The sequence below is a fragment of the Aedes aegypti genome, chromosome 3 (genome assembly GCF_002204515.2).
Source record: "Aedes aegypti strain LVP_AGWG chromosome 3, AaegL5.0 Primary Assembly, whole genome shotgun sequence".
NCBI classification, from domain to species: Eukaryota; Metazoa; Arthropoda; class Insecta; order Diptera; family Culicidae; genus Aedes; species Aedes aegypti.
Window position 1 is genome coordinate 147,233,616 of NC_035109.1, and position 17,201 is coordinate 147,250,816.

General features: G+C 36.4%; 1 protein-coding gene across 2 annotated transcripts in view; it reads right to left on the minus strand.

Moving 5' to 3' along the window:
- Positions 1–17,201, minus strand: part of LOC5575721 (regulator of gene activity) — a 72,139-nt gene that overhangs the window by 35,422 nt on the left and 19,516 nt on the right. For both annotated transcript variants that reach the window (XM_001655776.2, XM_021854152.1), the window contains exon 3: positions 2,338–2,886. In XM_001655776.2, the coding sequence (XP_001655826.2) occupies positions 2,338–2,883 (546 nt within the window). In that variant the 5' untranslated portion in view covers positions 2,884–2,886. The remainder of the gene's footprint in view (positions 1–2,337; positions 2,887–17,201) is intronic.

A 17,201-nucleotide genomic window follows, 5' to 3' on the forward strand; every position in this document is an offset into this window, starting at 1 on the left:
GTGTTCGAGGAACTGGCGTTCGGAGAAACGACATTCGAGGTAAAGTAGCACAACCTTGCATGCCAATTCCAATAGGCTTGTTTGGCGCACAAAATTAAGCGGAGGACCGCAGTTGGGTGATCACTGGTCTATGGAATACGACAAAAATTTCCCCAGAAGCTTGTCTAGAAATCCCTGTATATTACCCCAAGAAATGTCTTAGTCATTGCTCCGGGTATTTGCTACTCTTCTAGGAATTCATTCAAATATTTCTTAAAGTTATCAAAAGTATTGCTTCATAAGTTTAACTAGGATTTTTTACAAAGATTAATCCATATACTACTCCTAAAATTTCTTGATGATTTTTTAAAGATTCTTCTAAGCATTCGTCAAATAGTTCCACTAGTGAGACAACTTAAGTTGCTCAACAGATTTCTACAACTATTTTCCAGACATTTCTTTTCAGGTGAAACATGTCGGAATCCAAACGTCACTGGCACAATGGTCGGCTTGTGGCAATAATCTGTTGAAATGATGAACGTACAAAGTCAATCTTCTTATTTTAGTGCATAAAGCTAAAATGGAAAATTCACTGTGCGATCATTTGTGCCTTCAAAGTTTTGGTACATTATCGAATTTTGATTCTAAGCTGTTTCACCTTCATGTCTTGCGGCCCGCGTCATGTTTTGAAATCATTAAAACGACCCTCATTATTAATAAGATTAAGAACCACTGTCCTAGACAAATCTCCGGATGAAATTCCTGGAGAAACGCAATGAAAAATTTCTAGATGAAATAGTTGAAGTATCCGGTAGTAAAGAAAGTTTTGCAGGAATCTTTAGGAGACCTCTTAGAGAAATTCCAATCCAGAGAAAATCTGCGGAATAAATTCTGAAAAGTACTTGGAGGAATTCCTGGTGAAATATGTAGAGTATTTCCTAGGAAAATCTAAGGCTTGAAAGAATTACTTCAATAGCTTGGCAAATAACCGGAAAAATCGGCGAAGCAACCACTATAGGTAGTCTTGAAGCATTTTTTAGAAAAATCCAAAAAAAATGGAAACCTGATATTTTTATAACTCCATGAATAAACTGGCTGTCATCAAAACCTATATGAATCTTGGCTAAGCAGGGAAAATTCCTTATGAAATCTTTGGATAACAACTAAAAAAAATCTGGAAGATTGTCTGAAAAAGGACAGAGAAATTTTTTAGACGAGATCATGGGAAACCTCTGAAATTACTGAAGGTATCATCGTTGATCTCCTGAAGGTTTTGCTGCATTAAATTCTAAAGGAGATATTGCCAGAAGAGATGGGAGAGTTGCTGTAGGAAGCTCTGGGCAATTCTGTAGGTATCCGTGGATGAATACATATCTCAAGAGGTTCTACAATTCATGTAGCTCATTATGTGGAGAAATTTCTGAATAAAACGTGAAGTTGTCACATTTACGCATTCTACAAGAATCCACGCAGCAATGTCTCTGATGGTATTTTTTTTTTCAAAAAAATCCTTTTTTTAAAATGTCACATAAGGAAGTACTTGAACGAAATAAGCAGATGTTTTTTTATTTCATTACTCCAAAGAGTTTTTGAAGAATTGGCGTGCAATAAAAACAGTAAATTATAATTATAAATTCCTCTTCTGGGGATTTCGTTTATTTATTATACCAGAAATTTATCGAGAGATTTCTCTTGCACTTTTTCCATGGATTGAACAAAATTTATCCATATTCGTGGATTATGTAGCAGGGATTACCTCAGAAAATTTTACAAGAACATTCGTTCAGCAGTACTTCTTCTTCTTTATGACATTATGTCTCAACTAGTGCAAAGCCGTTTCCACAGCTTTTAGAACACTTATTAACTGTTCCACAGTTATTAACTGAGAGCTTTCTTTGTCAATTCACAATTTTTGAGGCAAGCACGAAGATACTTTAAGAGACTGGATTGGTAGTCCAATGACTGTAGCTATTGCTTTATAAGTAGAGGTTATGGGTACTCAAGCACGTCCCTTTCCTCGTACTTCATAGTTTGATAATCTATCACTTAGGTACTTCTTTCTCTCAATATTCTCATATGCGTTCATAGCTATTCCTAGAAGTAGAAACGACAACTATTTAAAATAGGGGTTTTAAGTTTAGTTCAATTGGGAATTAAAAAAAATAAAAAATGAGGTTTTCCCATAGTCAATTTTTGCCAAAATTGAATCGCGTATTTTGTATAAACATTCGAATAGGCTCAAATTTTTACAAGTTGTTTAAAATCTTAAATTTTTCAAAAGCATTTTGATCAGGTTGGATACATTAGAATGCATGTTGCTTGGTAAACTATAAGTAAATAACAATAAAAAGCACTCACCATTGTCGTTCCACTAAGTCCCGGCATTGCCCTTCGGTCCGCGAAGCCTCGTTGTCCACCGAACAGGTTGCTCCTCGCGTTCGCCCCACTGGATGCGGACGAGTTCGTGGAGGAAAGCTGCTGGGACTGCTGCTGGGAACCGTTGGTACTAGCACTAGAGGTGGCAGGGTTCGTACTACTTCCGCCGACCACGCCACTTCCGCCGCCACTGCTGGAACCACCGCTTGAAGCTGCACCACCACTTCCACCGTTTCTCGACCCCACGGTGCCCGGTGACAGCTGCGGGGGTTGACTCTGGCCACCCTGACCCACCGGCTGTTGCCCCTGTTGCTGCTGCTGCTGCTGTTGTTGCTGCTGCGAGTGAGGTGGCTGACTGCTCCCGAAGCTCCCTGCTCCCGTTGCTGCAGTTGGAAACATACCAGACGTTGGTGTGACATGGCCCGATAATGAGCTATTACCGAAACCACCCGCAGTACCTCCTCTCCCACTCAACGATGCACTACTTGGTATACTTCTCGGAGGCTGTTGGAAATTCAAGTTTGCCATAACCTGCCGGGTCGCATCGTTTCCAATAATCGCAGGGAAAAAGGGTTCATGTTTTGTTCCATCCGTAGCAGCAGCAGAAGCGTCGTTGTAGTAATCGTGGTTGATGTTGTATCCGACATCGGTAAAGTTTCGTTTGGAGTTGTCGATGTCGTCGTCATGGCGTGAATCGAAGTAGAACGCGCGTATGGAAAGAGAAAAGTAAAGAAGGAAAAACTTGAATTAATGCACTTCTTCTCAAGATTCGTTTGTTTCATCGTGATGCACAAATACACAGAGGGCTGCATCGTTTTCCTAATTGCAGGGCTGGTAACGAACGTATGTCTTAAAAAAATAGGAACCTCAGACACCTTTTATACGTGAAAAAGGAACCAAAAAGAGACAGAACAGGAACTAGAAAAACAAAAGGATACCAAACAGGTATCAGAATTTGAGATCTCTAGTAAGGATTTCTCAGGAAATCCGACCAGACATTTGTTAAAGGATATTTCGGCCGGCTAAGTGTCTCGAAAATAGGAACTTTGGAAACTCCTTGCTTGAAAAAATGCCAAAAAGAGACCAACACAGAAACTAAAAAAACTAACAAGTACCAATAAAAAGCTGCAGGAACTAGGAAATAAGATAATTACACAGCGTAACAAAAATTACATTTTTGCGTGTCTCAAGGATCAAATTAAGTGTCTCGAGTAGATTTGGGGTTGCTGAATCTGATGCCATTTTCAGAAATGTTCCAGCACGTCACAATTTTTAGCTACAGGTCGCCAAAGTTTTATAAAACACTGATTTTATTGATGTTTACGTGAAATTTAAAGTATAATTAATCAAACTTTTTTGCGATCTAATCCACCAAGCATTTTATTTTGCACTTAAACTTTTATTTAAAATATAATTTGGTAGAAATTGCACGAATGAATTTAGATTTAACCGGTTTTTTCGACATGCTTGCTGTCTCCATATAAAATTCTTCGTTTCTCTTATATGGGAAAATACAATACTTTTTTAAACCATCAAAAAATAACTTTTCCGCATCAGAAGTAATATAAACTTTTCGTATAAATGTTGTAATACACATAAAGTTTGGATTCTGTGGCAAATTAAGCAAATAAATTGTCTTACAAGCTGACAAACTTGCATGCAAGTTGGCTAAAATAGTCATTTTTTGCATTTTAAACAGCCAATATCTCATAAACTAGACGTGCTATGATATTTTTGAAAACGGCAATGGATTCAGCAACCCTTAATTGAGTGAATAGCAGTATTTTGGTGCTTGAGACAAAAACGTATCCCACAGTGTTATTTAAGAGAATCTTAAAAATACATTTCTCTAATAATATTTTTAGAGAATTCCTCATAACAATACGACAAGTATTACTGCTGGTATTTCTTTATGTATTTCTTTCATTATTTTTTCCAAGAAACTAGAAAAAAAAGATTCCTCTTAAGAATGCTTGAGGAGTTGATCCAGAAATTGTTCGAGTAATTTCCCAATGAAGTTCAAATAATTTTAGTAGACATTTTGCCAGGGCTTTCTCTAGGGAAATAAAAAGAATTTTTTCAGATTTTTTTTTGAGTTTTTATTTGTTCTCGGGAGGTATTTCAGAAGGAAAATCTAAACTAACATTTGAAAGACAAAATTTCGAAAGGACAAAAGGTAGAAATGACAAAAGTTCGACCTTTTGTCATAGATTTTGTCAAACTAGTCACGTTAGGGTATCTGACGGTTTTACTGGAGCCTCTAGAATTTTGTACCATGATTGACAGTGAAAAAATGACATTAGATACCATATTGCTATAACAAAATATATTCTAGAAACCTTGCTTTAAAAATAAAGACTCTTTAGTGACTTGCATTAGAATAGTGAGCAAGTCTCTAAGAATAGACATGTTACCAGCCCTGCAATTGCACAAATCGGCCCTTGCACAGACTAACTGAACGCTCGCGAGTTCCCAAGAGACATCGTAGCAGCGTTTATGGCCTACGAAAGGAAGCATGGGGAGCCCATCAAAGCGCAAAAGAGTCAGAGAAACCAAAGAGACAGCAGGGAAGCCAGAAAGAATTTCTTCTATCGGACAATGGGATCTCAACATCACTTCGAAGGCCATTGTGTTCAAATTTCTTCTTCCGAACCGTACTCTCTTGTTTTCTCCGTTTTGATGGGTCGTCTGATGGGGGTGGTTGGTAAGTGCACAACATAGGGGCGAAATAAATTGCGCAAACTAAATGCATCGAAACAATTTATTCGCTCGCAACGACAACGAGCAAAGAAGACAGTGTTTTAGGCCTTCCACTCACAAACCGTGAAGTATCCATACTTCACGCAAGTTTCTTGTTTCGCTCACTGTCATTTTAAACAAGTTTTGCAAGATGTAGTAATATAATTTGACAAATACCGTTCTTGACAATTTGGCTTAAACTATGTTTTGTATCTTTAATTTATCATACGAAAGAACTGACGACACTTGCGGTTTTATAGCTGAAGAGCCTTAGCATCTGACTATATACAACACAAGTTTTACAGCTAAAATGTCAAAATGTTTGAAGTAAAAGAAGTAACTGAAAATTGTGCCGAAAACCCATACATTGCATATACTTTTATGTTGAGTTGAATGAACTGAAACAAAGTGGAATTTGTCAAAAAGTTAAATATTTCTCAGTTAGAACCGAACTCATGACTCTCAATTCACTAGACAGGTACGATACCAAGAACGCCAGGGCGCCGTCCACAAATTACGTAGAGCATTACGGAGGAGGCAGAGAGTTCAAGCGTTACGCCTCATACAAAGAAATGAAATTTTTCACACAAAAAAGCGTTATGGGAGAGGGGGTTGAAAATAGAGTTTTCAATCCCGGGAAATGAGATTTCCCGGGATTCCCGTTTCCCGGGAAATGATTTTCTTTTTCCCGGGATTCCCGTATTTCCCGGGAAGCTCTGTCTCAATGAAGAATTGAGCATATATAATCAAGTAAACTATTATTAATAAATGCATATATTTTTGACGATATGTTTTTCCAAGAAAGTTCATATGCAATACAATATAAAAGAACTTTCGAGGGATTTATTCCATGATTTGAGTATGTTTATAGACTTTTTTTATTTCTATATTTTTGTTGCTTTCTATACGAGCTCGGACCTCGTTGATCCATCTCGCTTACGGTTTCTTTTAAATGTAGCAGTCACAATTTTTAGCGAAAGGCTCTAGTTGGTTTTTATTATAGTGTTTGAAATGATTGATTAGGGGTCTATTTTATAAGTCGAGTCGATCAAAAACGACTCGACTGGAGTCACTGTCGACCAAAAAATTTCGCTCGACACGACTCTGTCACTCGAATTATTCGACAGCTGTCCATTCTATGTGACAGGATTAATATGGTAGTCGATGGGTGACTTCTGAAATATGCATGCCTACTGTGTTCGACAGTGACTGCAGACGATTCACATAAAATGGTTCGATTTACATGAATAGACTCCTAAATGTTGGCAAGTATTATTTGAATTTAAGATGATTTGTCTAGCATGACCTGATGAAGGCTTCAACTATCAAAAAACGAAGCCAACAGATTTTTTGTAGAAACATAGATAAATTACTCACAAATAAGAGAAATAATCGTGCTTATTTACTGTTCTAAAATATAGGGGTTCATTTTTAAAATCGAGCAATCTCAAGTGACTCATCTGTACTCATTGTCGATCAAAGTAAGCATGCATATTTCAGATGTCACACGTCGACTGCCATAGTAATCCGGTCACATAGAATGACAACTGTCGAAAAACTCGAGTGACAGAGCCGTGTCGAGCGAATTTTTTGGTCGACAGTGATTTCTGTCGAGTCATTTCGATCGACTCGACTTATAAAATAGGGCCCATAATATACATTAAATATAAAAAAAAAACAAACAATCGCATCCAATTAGCTTAATTTACAGGTTTTAAGGATTTCCCGGGATCCCGGGAATTCCCGGGAAATGGCAATTTTATTTCCCGTTTCCCGGGAAGTCAAATCCCGGGAAAATTGAAAACTCTAGTTGAAAATACGTAATAAATGGGCGATGCCTTGGGAACATGAGTACGTATCCCCTAGGGGAATCTTCCCCTAGGAATTTATCCAAGATTTTTGTTTATGATTTCTTCGAGAATTTATTCAGGCAAAACTCTAAAGATAACTCCTGGGAATTTTTCAAATGTTTCTATAGAATCTTCAATGAATTCAGAATTCAGGGCTAGTAGCGACTAATAAGCGGTTTCCTCACCACCGTTTAGGCCTTAAACCTGGTTTAATCGTATGGGTAAACGAGGTTTACGGCTTAAGCGAAGGTGAAGAAATCGGCCCTAAGTGTCTTAAAATAGGAACTTTAGAGACCGCAAGCTTAAAAAAGAGACTAAACAGCAACCAAGGGATAAGAGTTTTTACAAGAACTTTTCAGGGAAACCAGCTAAATGCTTCTCTACAGATATCCAATAAAAATTTTTTTGGTTATTATGACTTCAAGAATTCGAATTTATTGAATTATTAATAGGCTAACGGCCTTCTTAAGAAATTCCTTCGTAAATTTCATGTAGGATACCTTCACCCGGTCGAGGATCTTTTCGGGTTGGAAATTTTCTCGACTTCCCAGGGCATTAAGTATCTTCGTACCTGCCACACGATATACACATGCAAAAATGGTCATTAGCATAGAAAGCTCTCAGTTAATAACTGTGGAAGTGCTCATAAGAACACTAATCTGAGAAGCAGGCTTTGTTCCAGTGGGGACGTAACGCCAGAAAGAAGAAGACTAGAGGAGTCTCCGAAATTATTCCAGGAGATATGACTGAACAAATAACTAGAAGAATTCCTGAAGCTTTTCCTCGAGGAATCTGATATTTCTGTAGCTTTAGCAATTTTGCACAAAAAGAAGAACAATATTGGCTTTAGATACTATTTTGAATATTCCGGGCTGCAAATCTCGTTAATAAAGATAATAATAATAATATTTTCAATAAATTGGATTTATCCAGTGGACTTCTTCCAAGAATTTTGTTCACCACTTTGTCAAAAACCGAACCATTGCTTTATCTTACTATTTTTGCAAAAAAAAATACTGGGATTTCTGAATGCTGAAAGAATTTCTGGTGCTCATACTTGAAAAATCTGAAAAAAAATCCTTAAACCTTTCGACATTCCTTCGATTCCTTGCATGATTTTTCGAATTCTTGCTGAGATTCTATGTTCATGTTTCGAGGGACGTTACCGGATTTTTTTTTTAATGCTTTTAGGAACCCAGATAGTAATAGCGGTAAGCGCGAAGCCATTCAGCAAGGCCAGGCTGAGGATCGTGGGTTCGAATCTCACAGCTCGAGTATTTTTCGGGTTGGAAATTTTCTCGACGTTCCAAGAAGTATTTTCGTATCTGCCACAATATATAACTGTAGAAGTGGTAATAATAACACTGAAAAGCAACAGTGTTGCATTTGAACGCGTTCAGTTTGCGTTCCAGTTCAAACCTTTAAACGAGCGATCAAGTAGGCTTAAACATTGAGCAGTTCAAAAAATTGAACCCGTGCGAGCTGAAAATTGAACGCGGAATGAAAACTGTCATGGCACGGCAGGCACCCGACATATTCATTGCGGAAGTTTTGCAAACATGTTAATAAATATTTAAGGTTCCATATATGTGTAATAATAGGAATTTAATATGTACTGATAAAGTTTTTTTTTCGGTTATTAGCTTCAGTGTGCATTTTGAAGTGAACGGACCGTTCATGAGCAGGTTCAGAATATTGCACAAGAGTTCAATGTCTACTAGGTTCTCGTGTAAAATTAGAACGCGTTCAGTTCACTTTTGGCTCGCGTTCAGTTCAAAATGCATCACTGAAAAGCAGGGGACGTAACGCCAAAGAGAAGAAGATTTTTCTAATCTTATATAAAGTATTTTTATGATATCTTGAGAAATTGTTTATATAAATCACGCGTTTATCAAATTACATGCGACCACTGTTGGTTGCAGAGGATTAGCCCTGCCGAGGCTGGTCCCTTGTAACATTGTTTAAGTCGGCTAGGAGGAGCAGTTTTAGCGGGTCGTCGTTGGTGCGTCATCCCCGCTTTCCCTGAGTTACCTTCTCAGGGGATCTGTTTGCAGATTTTCCCCTTGGAAAAAAAGCGACCACTTTAACAAAATTTACATAGATTTTAATATTATTCTACACGTATGCATTCCTATAGTTTTATATCTTGTCTAAAAGTTGTTTAAAATGGGTCTGATTCAAAATTATCAGAACGGTAGAAAGCCATTTAATATGAAAAACCAGCTACCAAGGAATCGTTATGAAGTTTCCATATAAAAATGTGCTATAGAGGGCAGAAAGCCGAAAATAACCATTTTTGCGTGCGAAATCATAGAAATAGTAGAAAATTGATGGCTTTCACTGAGAAATCAAAGAAAATTCCACAAAATCTTCTTCAATGGATCAGGTAAAAAAATTTATAATCGTGAAATCTGAATGAATGTTGTAGCTTTGATAGCATGGTAATATCACTTAGAGACGTATCAATATGCAAAAACTATAACAATCACCGAAAAATCACCGGTCTGAAAATATCATTAAGTTGTATAGAGCATAATGTATGATCGTACATGTCAACCAATTTATTGTTTGTATAAACAGACAAACATTAGTCTTGAATCTAATAGAAAATCTATAATATTAAACAGATGAACATTTGGCACTTTGTATAAAATCTTCCTTGTTTTTTCTGTTTTCCAATAACTGTGGAAATGCTGTTAGAATACCTAGCAAAGCATCAAGATCTGCTTTAGTGAAGGTTGATAAGAGAAATCTACGATGAACTGACAATTGAGCCTGGATCCAGATTTTAAGATTTTTAAAACCCTTGAACTAAGTATTTTTAAAATCAATTTAAAATTAGTATGGAAATCACTTTTTTTGCAATTTCGCATCGTAATAGGCTGTTTTTCATCCCGCCAATCTGTTATGATACGGTCTACTTTCCCGCAATGAACTATGCAGTATCGTAATAGTCATTACGCAACTGAAATCGGTTGCAAAATGATTATAACGCTACGCTTGAGTTGCGTAATGAATCATTACACAGCACTTTGAAGAAATTGGAAAATCATGATTCAGATATGATATCAATAATAATAATAATACCCTAATAATGATAATACCCTCAACGAAATAGCAAAAAAGTTGTAAGCAACTCGCTGTAGAACTGATTTTTACAGCACTCGTCGTAATTATCCAACTTGTTCAACATCATTCTGCAACGTGTTGCGTAAACTACTATTGAAAACTCTTCAGCGACTTTTGCTAAGGGACGAACTGTCATTACGTGAATTGAAAAGTCATTTAGTCTATAGATTCTGTTTTTAATCTTTTATTACATCAAAATTAAGATATTGAAGCGTAATAAAATTGTGTTATATTAAACAAAATTTGTTTAATATAACACAACAACATTTAATGTTCTTTTTTGATCAAGCTACAAGAAACCGTAACCTTTTAACCCCCAGGGCTAAAAATCTCGTTAATAAAGTCAAATCAATCAATCAATCGTAACCTTTTCAAAAGGATATTTTTCTTTATGTTTACCTCCAAGAATATACCGGCACATGGTATACAGCGAAGAGAAAAAAGACGATTCAAACCTGAAATCTAAATATCAACACTTGTATACATCCCAGTTGTAGCTCTGAAATGTCACTGGAATAGTGTGTGACTTGACCTTTTAAATCATCATTTAGGCTGGAGTTTAAAAATATATGGATGTGCTGTTAATGGATATATGGAAAAATGTTAATGTTTTCGCTTTGGAATTAACCTTGGATTATATAAAATCTCGCGTAACTTTTCGAAAGGACCTGTCTAACACTTAGGGAATCTCTACACTTTAATCAATAACTGAGTCTCATAAACCTATTCTGTCGCGTTTCCTTATGAGACGACATTGTTTTTCGATCCATAGTGAAAGCTTTGACATTGCACTGTTATAATCAAAGAGAGCGAGTGAAGGGAATATCTCTCATTGTTATATAGGTCCTTTATTAAACTTCAGCGAGAAATGTTTTCAACCAGTCAAGGAACAATTCAGTAGTACGCTTACAAGGACTATCACCTTGACAAGAGGTCAATTTGTGTTAACTCATGCTAACTCTGATTCTGATTATGTACTCAAATTCTCAATTCTATTATTTCAACTTTCATTTATTACGAAGCTGACAGGGATGCTCATAATGCATCGATAGTAATCGTAATCATTCTTTTGTGTACGATATGGTGAGCTCTCATTGTTGGAACGAAATTTCATTGTTGGAACGAAGTACATTGTAATACCAATAATAATGTGAAGTGTAATTCTCTAAAATCAATTAGACAAAGATCTTAAACTCTTGATTCATTTCAAATATGTAAGAAGGAGGAAATACCAATGTAATCGAGATTCTATAATAAACATTATATCAAGGGAAGGGGCCTTCCTTAGCCGTGTGGTTAGAGTCCGCGGCTACGAAGCAAAGCCATACTGAAGGTGTCTGGGTTCGATTCCCGGTCGGTATAGGATCTTTTCGTAAAGGAAATTTCCTTGACTTCCCTGGGCATAGAGTATCATCGTGCCTGCCACACGATATACGAATGCGAGAATGGCAACATTGGCAAAGAAAACTATCAGTTAATAACTGTGGAAGTGCTCATAAGAACACTAAGCTGAGAAGCAGGCTCTGTCCAAGTGAGGACGTAATGCCAAGAAGAAGAAGAAGAAGAAGATCAAGGGAACGTTTCCAATAATATGAAAGCTTATGGTGATGATGGAAATGTATACATCTTCATAAAAAATCTTCCAGAAAATAGTTTATCGTTCTTGTTCGATACATTTGACAAATGTTTCCAGTGGCATATTTCCTAAATATGGGAAATGCAAACCTTGTACTAATAAAAAAAAACATATAAATCCTACTTTTGCATCTAGCTGCTGTATAATCAACTTACTTCCTTTTGAAAAAGTAATTTTTCATTTCGAATGATGATTCTACATCAACTAAATGAATGTTTGAAGTTGGACTAAAGTTACTAAAATACAAATTCTTATATTTTGATCGTTTATATAATATGAGATAATCCTATTTACACATCAATAAGAGTAGATTAACGACATAAGCTATTTAGATAATTAGTCTGCATTGAATTGTATCAATTTTGCAATGATAAAAACAGAGCTCTTAAGCCTTCTGTTCAGTAAATAACAGCGTTAGCATTTACTACTTAAACTAACTTGGAGAATTGCATACTCACACGGTGTCTATCTGTCTACCTCGCCATCGACAATCTGATTCCATCCGCCAACCAGCCATTCCAGAGACCGACCAAACCAGATAATGGCAGAAACGACCGTTTAGAAGAGCTAACATACATCTTTCTTCAGTCAGCTAACAGAGCACTGTCAATCAGAGTATGGTTAGCTAACAATTGTTTCCGTTTTACAATCCATTGTGACCTTTTCTGCAAATCCAGTGCACGTGTTAGTTTGCAAGATAGAGAGCACATTGTGCATTGGAAAGCTTAAACTGTTGTTAAATATCCACGCTTAGCTTTAGCATGACGAGGAGACGCTAGATGTTTTCTTTGCTCTGGGAAAACGGCCCGCGAAAGGTGGGTTTGGTGTGAACCCACTCAAACGAGTTAAATGGCTGCATAATTAGTTCGTTGGACATGGAAAGGCTAATGGAGTCTTGCGTTACAATGAATCTATTTTGAGCGAGAAAATTAAAATTATTAGAAAAGTCTTTCAGAACCAAAAAACAAAATAAAATAAAAAGAAAATATTAAAAATCACTAGTAAGGCGAGCAAATACTTTTAACCTCTTGACAGATAGCTAGGTCTATTTCGTCGGCAACTTATAGATTTCTTCATTGTCGAGCACTCAACACTGAAGAAGTCTGCAAATAATAGGCTTATCTGTCAAAATAAGCAACATTAGAGTTTAAAGGCATTTGCTCGCCTTACTATTGATTTTTAGTATTTCATTTTTTTCTTTTGCAAAAACAAAGTGATTCTTTAAAGTTCAATTAGTAGCTTTCTTAAACATACTCTAATAATACCTCAATAAATTTGAAAAAGTGTAGTAAAAAATCAACTTTCTTATTTGTTGACATTATTGTATACCATGTTATTTGAACGATATCTCGAGCAAACCATCAGGAAGTATCAGGAAGTATCAGTATCAGAGTAGTAGTAAAAAAACTGAATTCATGGCACCTACGTTTATAACTCTTAAATCTCTTAACAGTAGCCTATGGAGCAATTTTAATGCAGTTAAAACACCTTAATTGATATGCAACAAATCTCGCTATCAATTTCCATTCAATCATTATAAACGTTTTTCTTACAAAAACACCCTCACCCCAACTTTATCCGATCAGAATCTTTCAGATATTCCTTCGAAGAGTTCTTCAAGAGTGCATTTGATGATTCTTTTACGGACTTCCTAAGCAATTCCCTCAAAAATTCAACTTGATTTTCTCTCAGGTTAACGCCAGACATTACCTCTGAGCTTCCGCATGGAAATCCTTCAGATTGTTTTTTTTTTGTCAAGAAAACCTCGAATCCTCCAGAAATTCTTCCATTTATTCTTCTATCGACTTACCAAGGACTTCATTCAAGATTCCCGTTTAGGCAAAACGGTTTAAAACATATTTGACTCCTATTTGCTGATGGCAAGGAATGCTTTAAATAAAATTGATAATTACACTGTTGTACCAGTAATTTGACACTCTAGTAGTGAGCCCCTAATATCATTCCAATTATTACATTGTTGAGCTGAGTCGCTTTATGTTTGCTTCGTCAAAAATTCATGGTGTTCTACAGACACCATGAGCGTCAAAAGCGTTGAGAATTCAAATATTTGTTTTATCCAGAGATTTCTTCTGATTCCCTTCAAAAATTACAGAAACTTCTGTAATTTCTAAAGTAATCACTTGATGAACTCCAGCAAGCATCTCTGAAAGAACTCCTGGAGTTTGGTGAAAGTATTGGAAGATTGTTGAGGCAACTTGCTGAGATAATTATAAGAAAATAATCAATCGAATCTCCGGATAATATTGCAGGATTTTCTGAAAAAAAAAATACTTGAAATGTGTGATGATCAGAGTAATTGCTGTAGTATTTACTGTTGTGAAACTTTAAATGTACTTTAAAAGAATCTCTGCTGCGTTCTACGCATATTGTCCCGCGGTCCATAAGGATCACATAGAACACGAGACAATATCTAGGGCAGTATGGAGATTTTAATTGAGAAACAACTTGAAAAATGCAAGGAAGGATTGCAGAAGTAAGCCAAGGGTGAAATGCAGAAAAAGTCCCAAAGAAATTTCTAGAGGAACATCACAAGGAATTCCAGGGCTAATTTATTGATGATTTCTTGGAAGTTTTTTATAGGCTTCCTCGATTAATCTTCAGAGGAATTTTTGGAGCTAATCCTGAGAGAAATCGTGAATAAATGTAAGAATTGTTGATCTGAAAAAGCCTGGAATATAATGGAAAACTTCAGAATACCTGTATAGTTTTCTGGAAAAATCCCTAAAAGAATTTATTCGAAAACTTTTGAATTAACCTTTGTGAATTTTCATGGAAAAACAATAACAACTGGATAAATTGATGAAATTAATGGAAAAATATCTGGGGATAGGCTTAAGATAGTATCTGGGGGAATTTTAAGAGTAATTCACGTGAAAACTACCGTGAGTAGTAGCCTTGAAATGATCATGGATTACCTGGAGTGAATTCTGAAGACATTTCACTAACCATTCCTTGAAAATTTGCCGCAGTAATTTCAGAGAATATTGTTAGAGTAATCTCTTGAGGGATTCCTGGAGAAATCCCTGAAAGTATCCAAGAAGGAATCTCTGGGGGAATCACTAAAGGAATTCCTGAGATTTTTCCTCGAGAAATCTAGTAGGGGAAGTGGTTGTAAAATGAACAGGGGTGGTAAAATGAACACCGTGCCTTTTACCGAGAAAAAAACAAATTTCAATGAATTTCTATCACGCACGGACGATTTAGAGCATAAATCTGAGCATTCAAGTTGATACGTAGGTCAATTGAAGTGAAACTATCAACGAAATCTAAGATTTTAGAAAACCATGTTTGAAAATTAGAACTGACGTAACGTTTAGCTCGGAAGACTTGAGGTTTTTCAGTGAGGTTAATATCGTCATGATATGATGTCAAATCTGATACCGTTAGAATTCTTTTTGAATGGGTTACAATCATTAAAGGATGTATATTCGGTGGGGCAGTGAAAATTTTCAGAAATATTTGTTTTGCTCACGTTTTTTGCATTTTAAAATATGTGAAAATTTAGCTATTTTAGTCTGAATCCACGTCGCAGCTGTAGATTATATCCCTATTTTTGATGTTGTGCGATAGAATTAAACAAATTCCTCATTTTTCTATCAGAAACAAGATGATTTCCTTAAGGTGTTCATTTTACCACCCCTTCCCCTAGGAAATTGCTGAAGTTCTATTAAATATCATTGAAGCAGTGTTGTAAAAAACTCAAATTCTCAGAATTAACTCCTGATATTTTTAATGCGTGAGTTGTCAACTACGCAGCTCAGCAGTCAAAAAATGATGGATGAGTTGGCTCATCTGTTTGATTGATTGCCTCAAACTTCCTGCATACTACTGTGCAGAAACAAACCAAGATATGGCCATTTCTCCGGAATCGGTACTGGCAGTGGGTCCAGATTGTAATCAAATAATTTATCCACTCAAAAAATTGGAAACGAGTCCTGGACCGATTTGGCCATACATGGCGCCGCCAGGTGCCCCGGGGAAAATGCGCCATGGGGGACATATCGGTATTAACCGTATTAACAGCAAAACATGTCATGTGACTACTGTGACCACCAGATGTCCCCGAAAGAACCTGTGATTGGGGGAAATTGTATTTCAATGTCAAAACATATCTAGAGACCTCTCATTCTTCATGTCTTGTCTTGGATAGGTTATTAAAATTGTTTTTCTATTAAAATATCTACAGATTTAAATCTTTAATTCTGGTAGTCAAATCCATTTTTACAGTAGTTAGAATCTTCACAAGTGATGCAATCGTCATACAACGCTGTTTCTGTTCACATTTTTTTGTCATTTCATGTCTCTTCAGAATTCTTAATAGGACGCTGATCAGAAGCCTCTCAGGATTCACAAGAGAAATTTTGAAAAGTATCGCAGCTACAAATGCTGTCTGAGTAGACCATCGTATGCCGTGTTCGTTTTAAGAACTGAGTCGATGATCAAAACGTAAACAAACAAACGTAAAACGAGTTTGACCAATTCCAACGTACAGTTAGTGTAGTTAGTTAGTTCAATCAAGAAAATTTACACGAACATATGTTCACTGTATTCCATGCTCCAATCGAAACACAGAAACAGAACTGTTTGTGAAATTTCGATGATGGTGATGATTACGATGACGGATGCTTGGTGGTTTAACGGTGGTTTAGTAGGGTTCAAAACTTCAAAGGCACAAATCTCGCGAAGAATGCATCCAACAACAGTGCACTTTTTATTTTGGTATTGTGCACTTACAGAAAGCTTAAAATAAGAAGATTGGAAACGTTTGCCAACTATTTCCCCAGATTAGTGCCTTTGAAAACGTGAGTAGGGGCACAAGTCGGCCATTGCGCAGGCCATCTTTGGATACCGAGATGTTTCACCTTAATAAGTCTAACTCGCTATAGAGTGACGAGGAACATCTATTGATGCTGATTTCACTGTTTTTCTGAATTATTCTTCCTTACGTCTTTACGCGTTACGTAGCTTGCCTCTCAGCTTATCGTTCTTATGAGCACTTCCACAGTTATAACCTGTAAGCTTTACGAAGACACTTAATGCCCTTGGAATTTGAGTCCTTTAAGAAAAGATCCTCGATCGGAGGGATTCGAACCCTCGACCCTCAGCTTGGTCTTCTTCAATAGCTGAGTGTCAATTGTGTACCGAATTCAGGGTGTCTACTCGTTTACCGAAATGAAATTCCCTGATATTTCCAGGTTTTTCCAGGTCTTGGAAAAAAATTCTCCAAAATGCATAAATGATTGACGAATAGTTAGTTTTAAATGACAAAAAATATATTTTCAAAGAAATTATGTAAAAGAAATAAAGTGTTTTTCCTTTCTAGAAACTATCTGTTTTGTTCTAAACGTTTAAGGTGAAGATGAATCGAAGCCAAACTTCAAATTTTCAAGAGCACAAATCTGGAGAACCGAACACCCGTTAGAGCTGAAAACTTAATCGATTGGTCACCACCTGAGACGAGACTCGCGAAG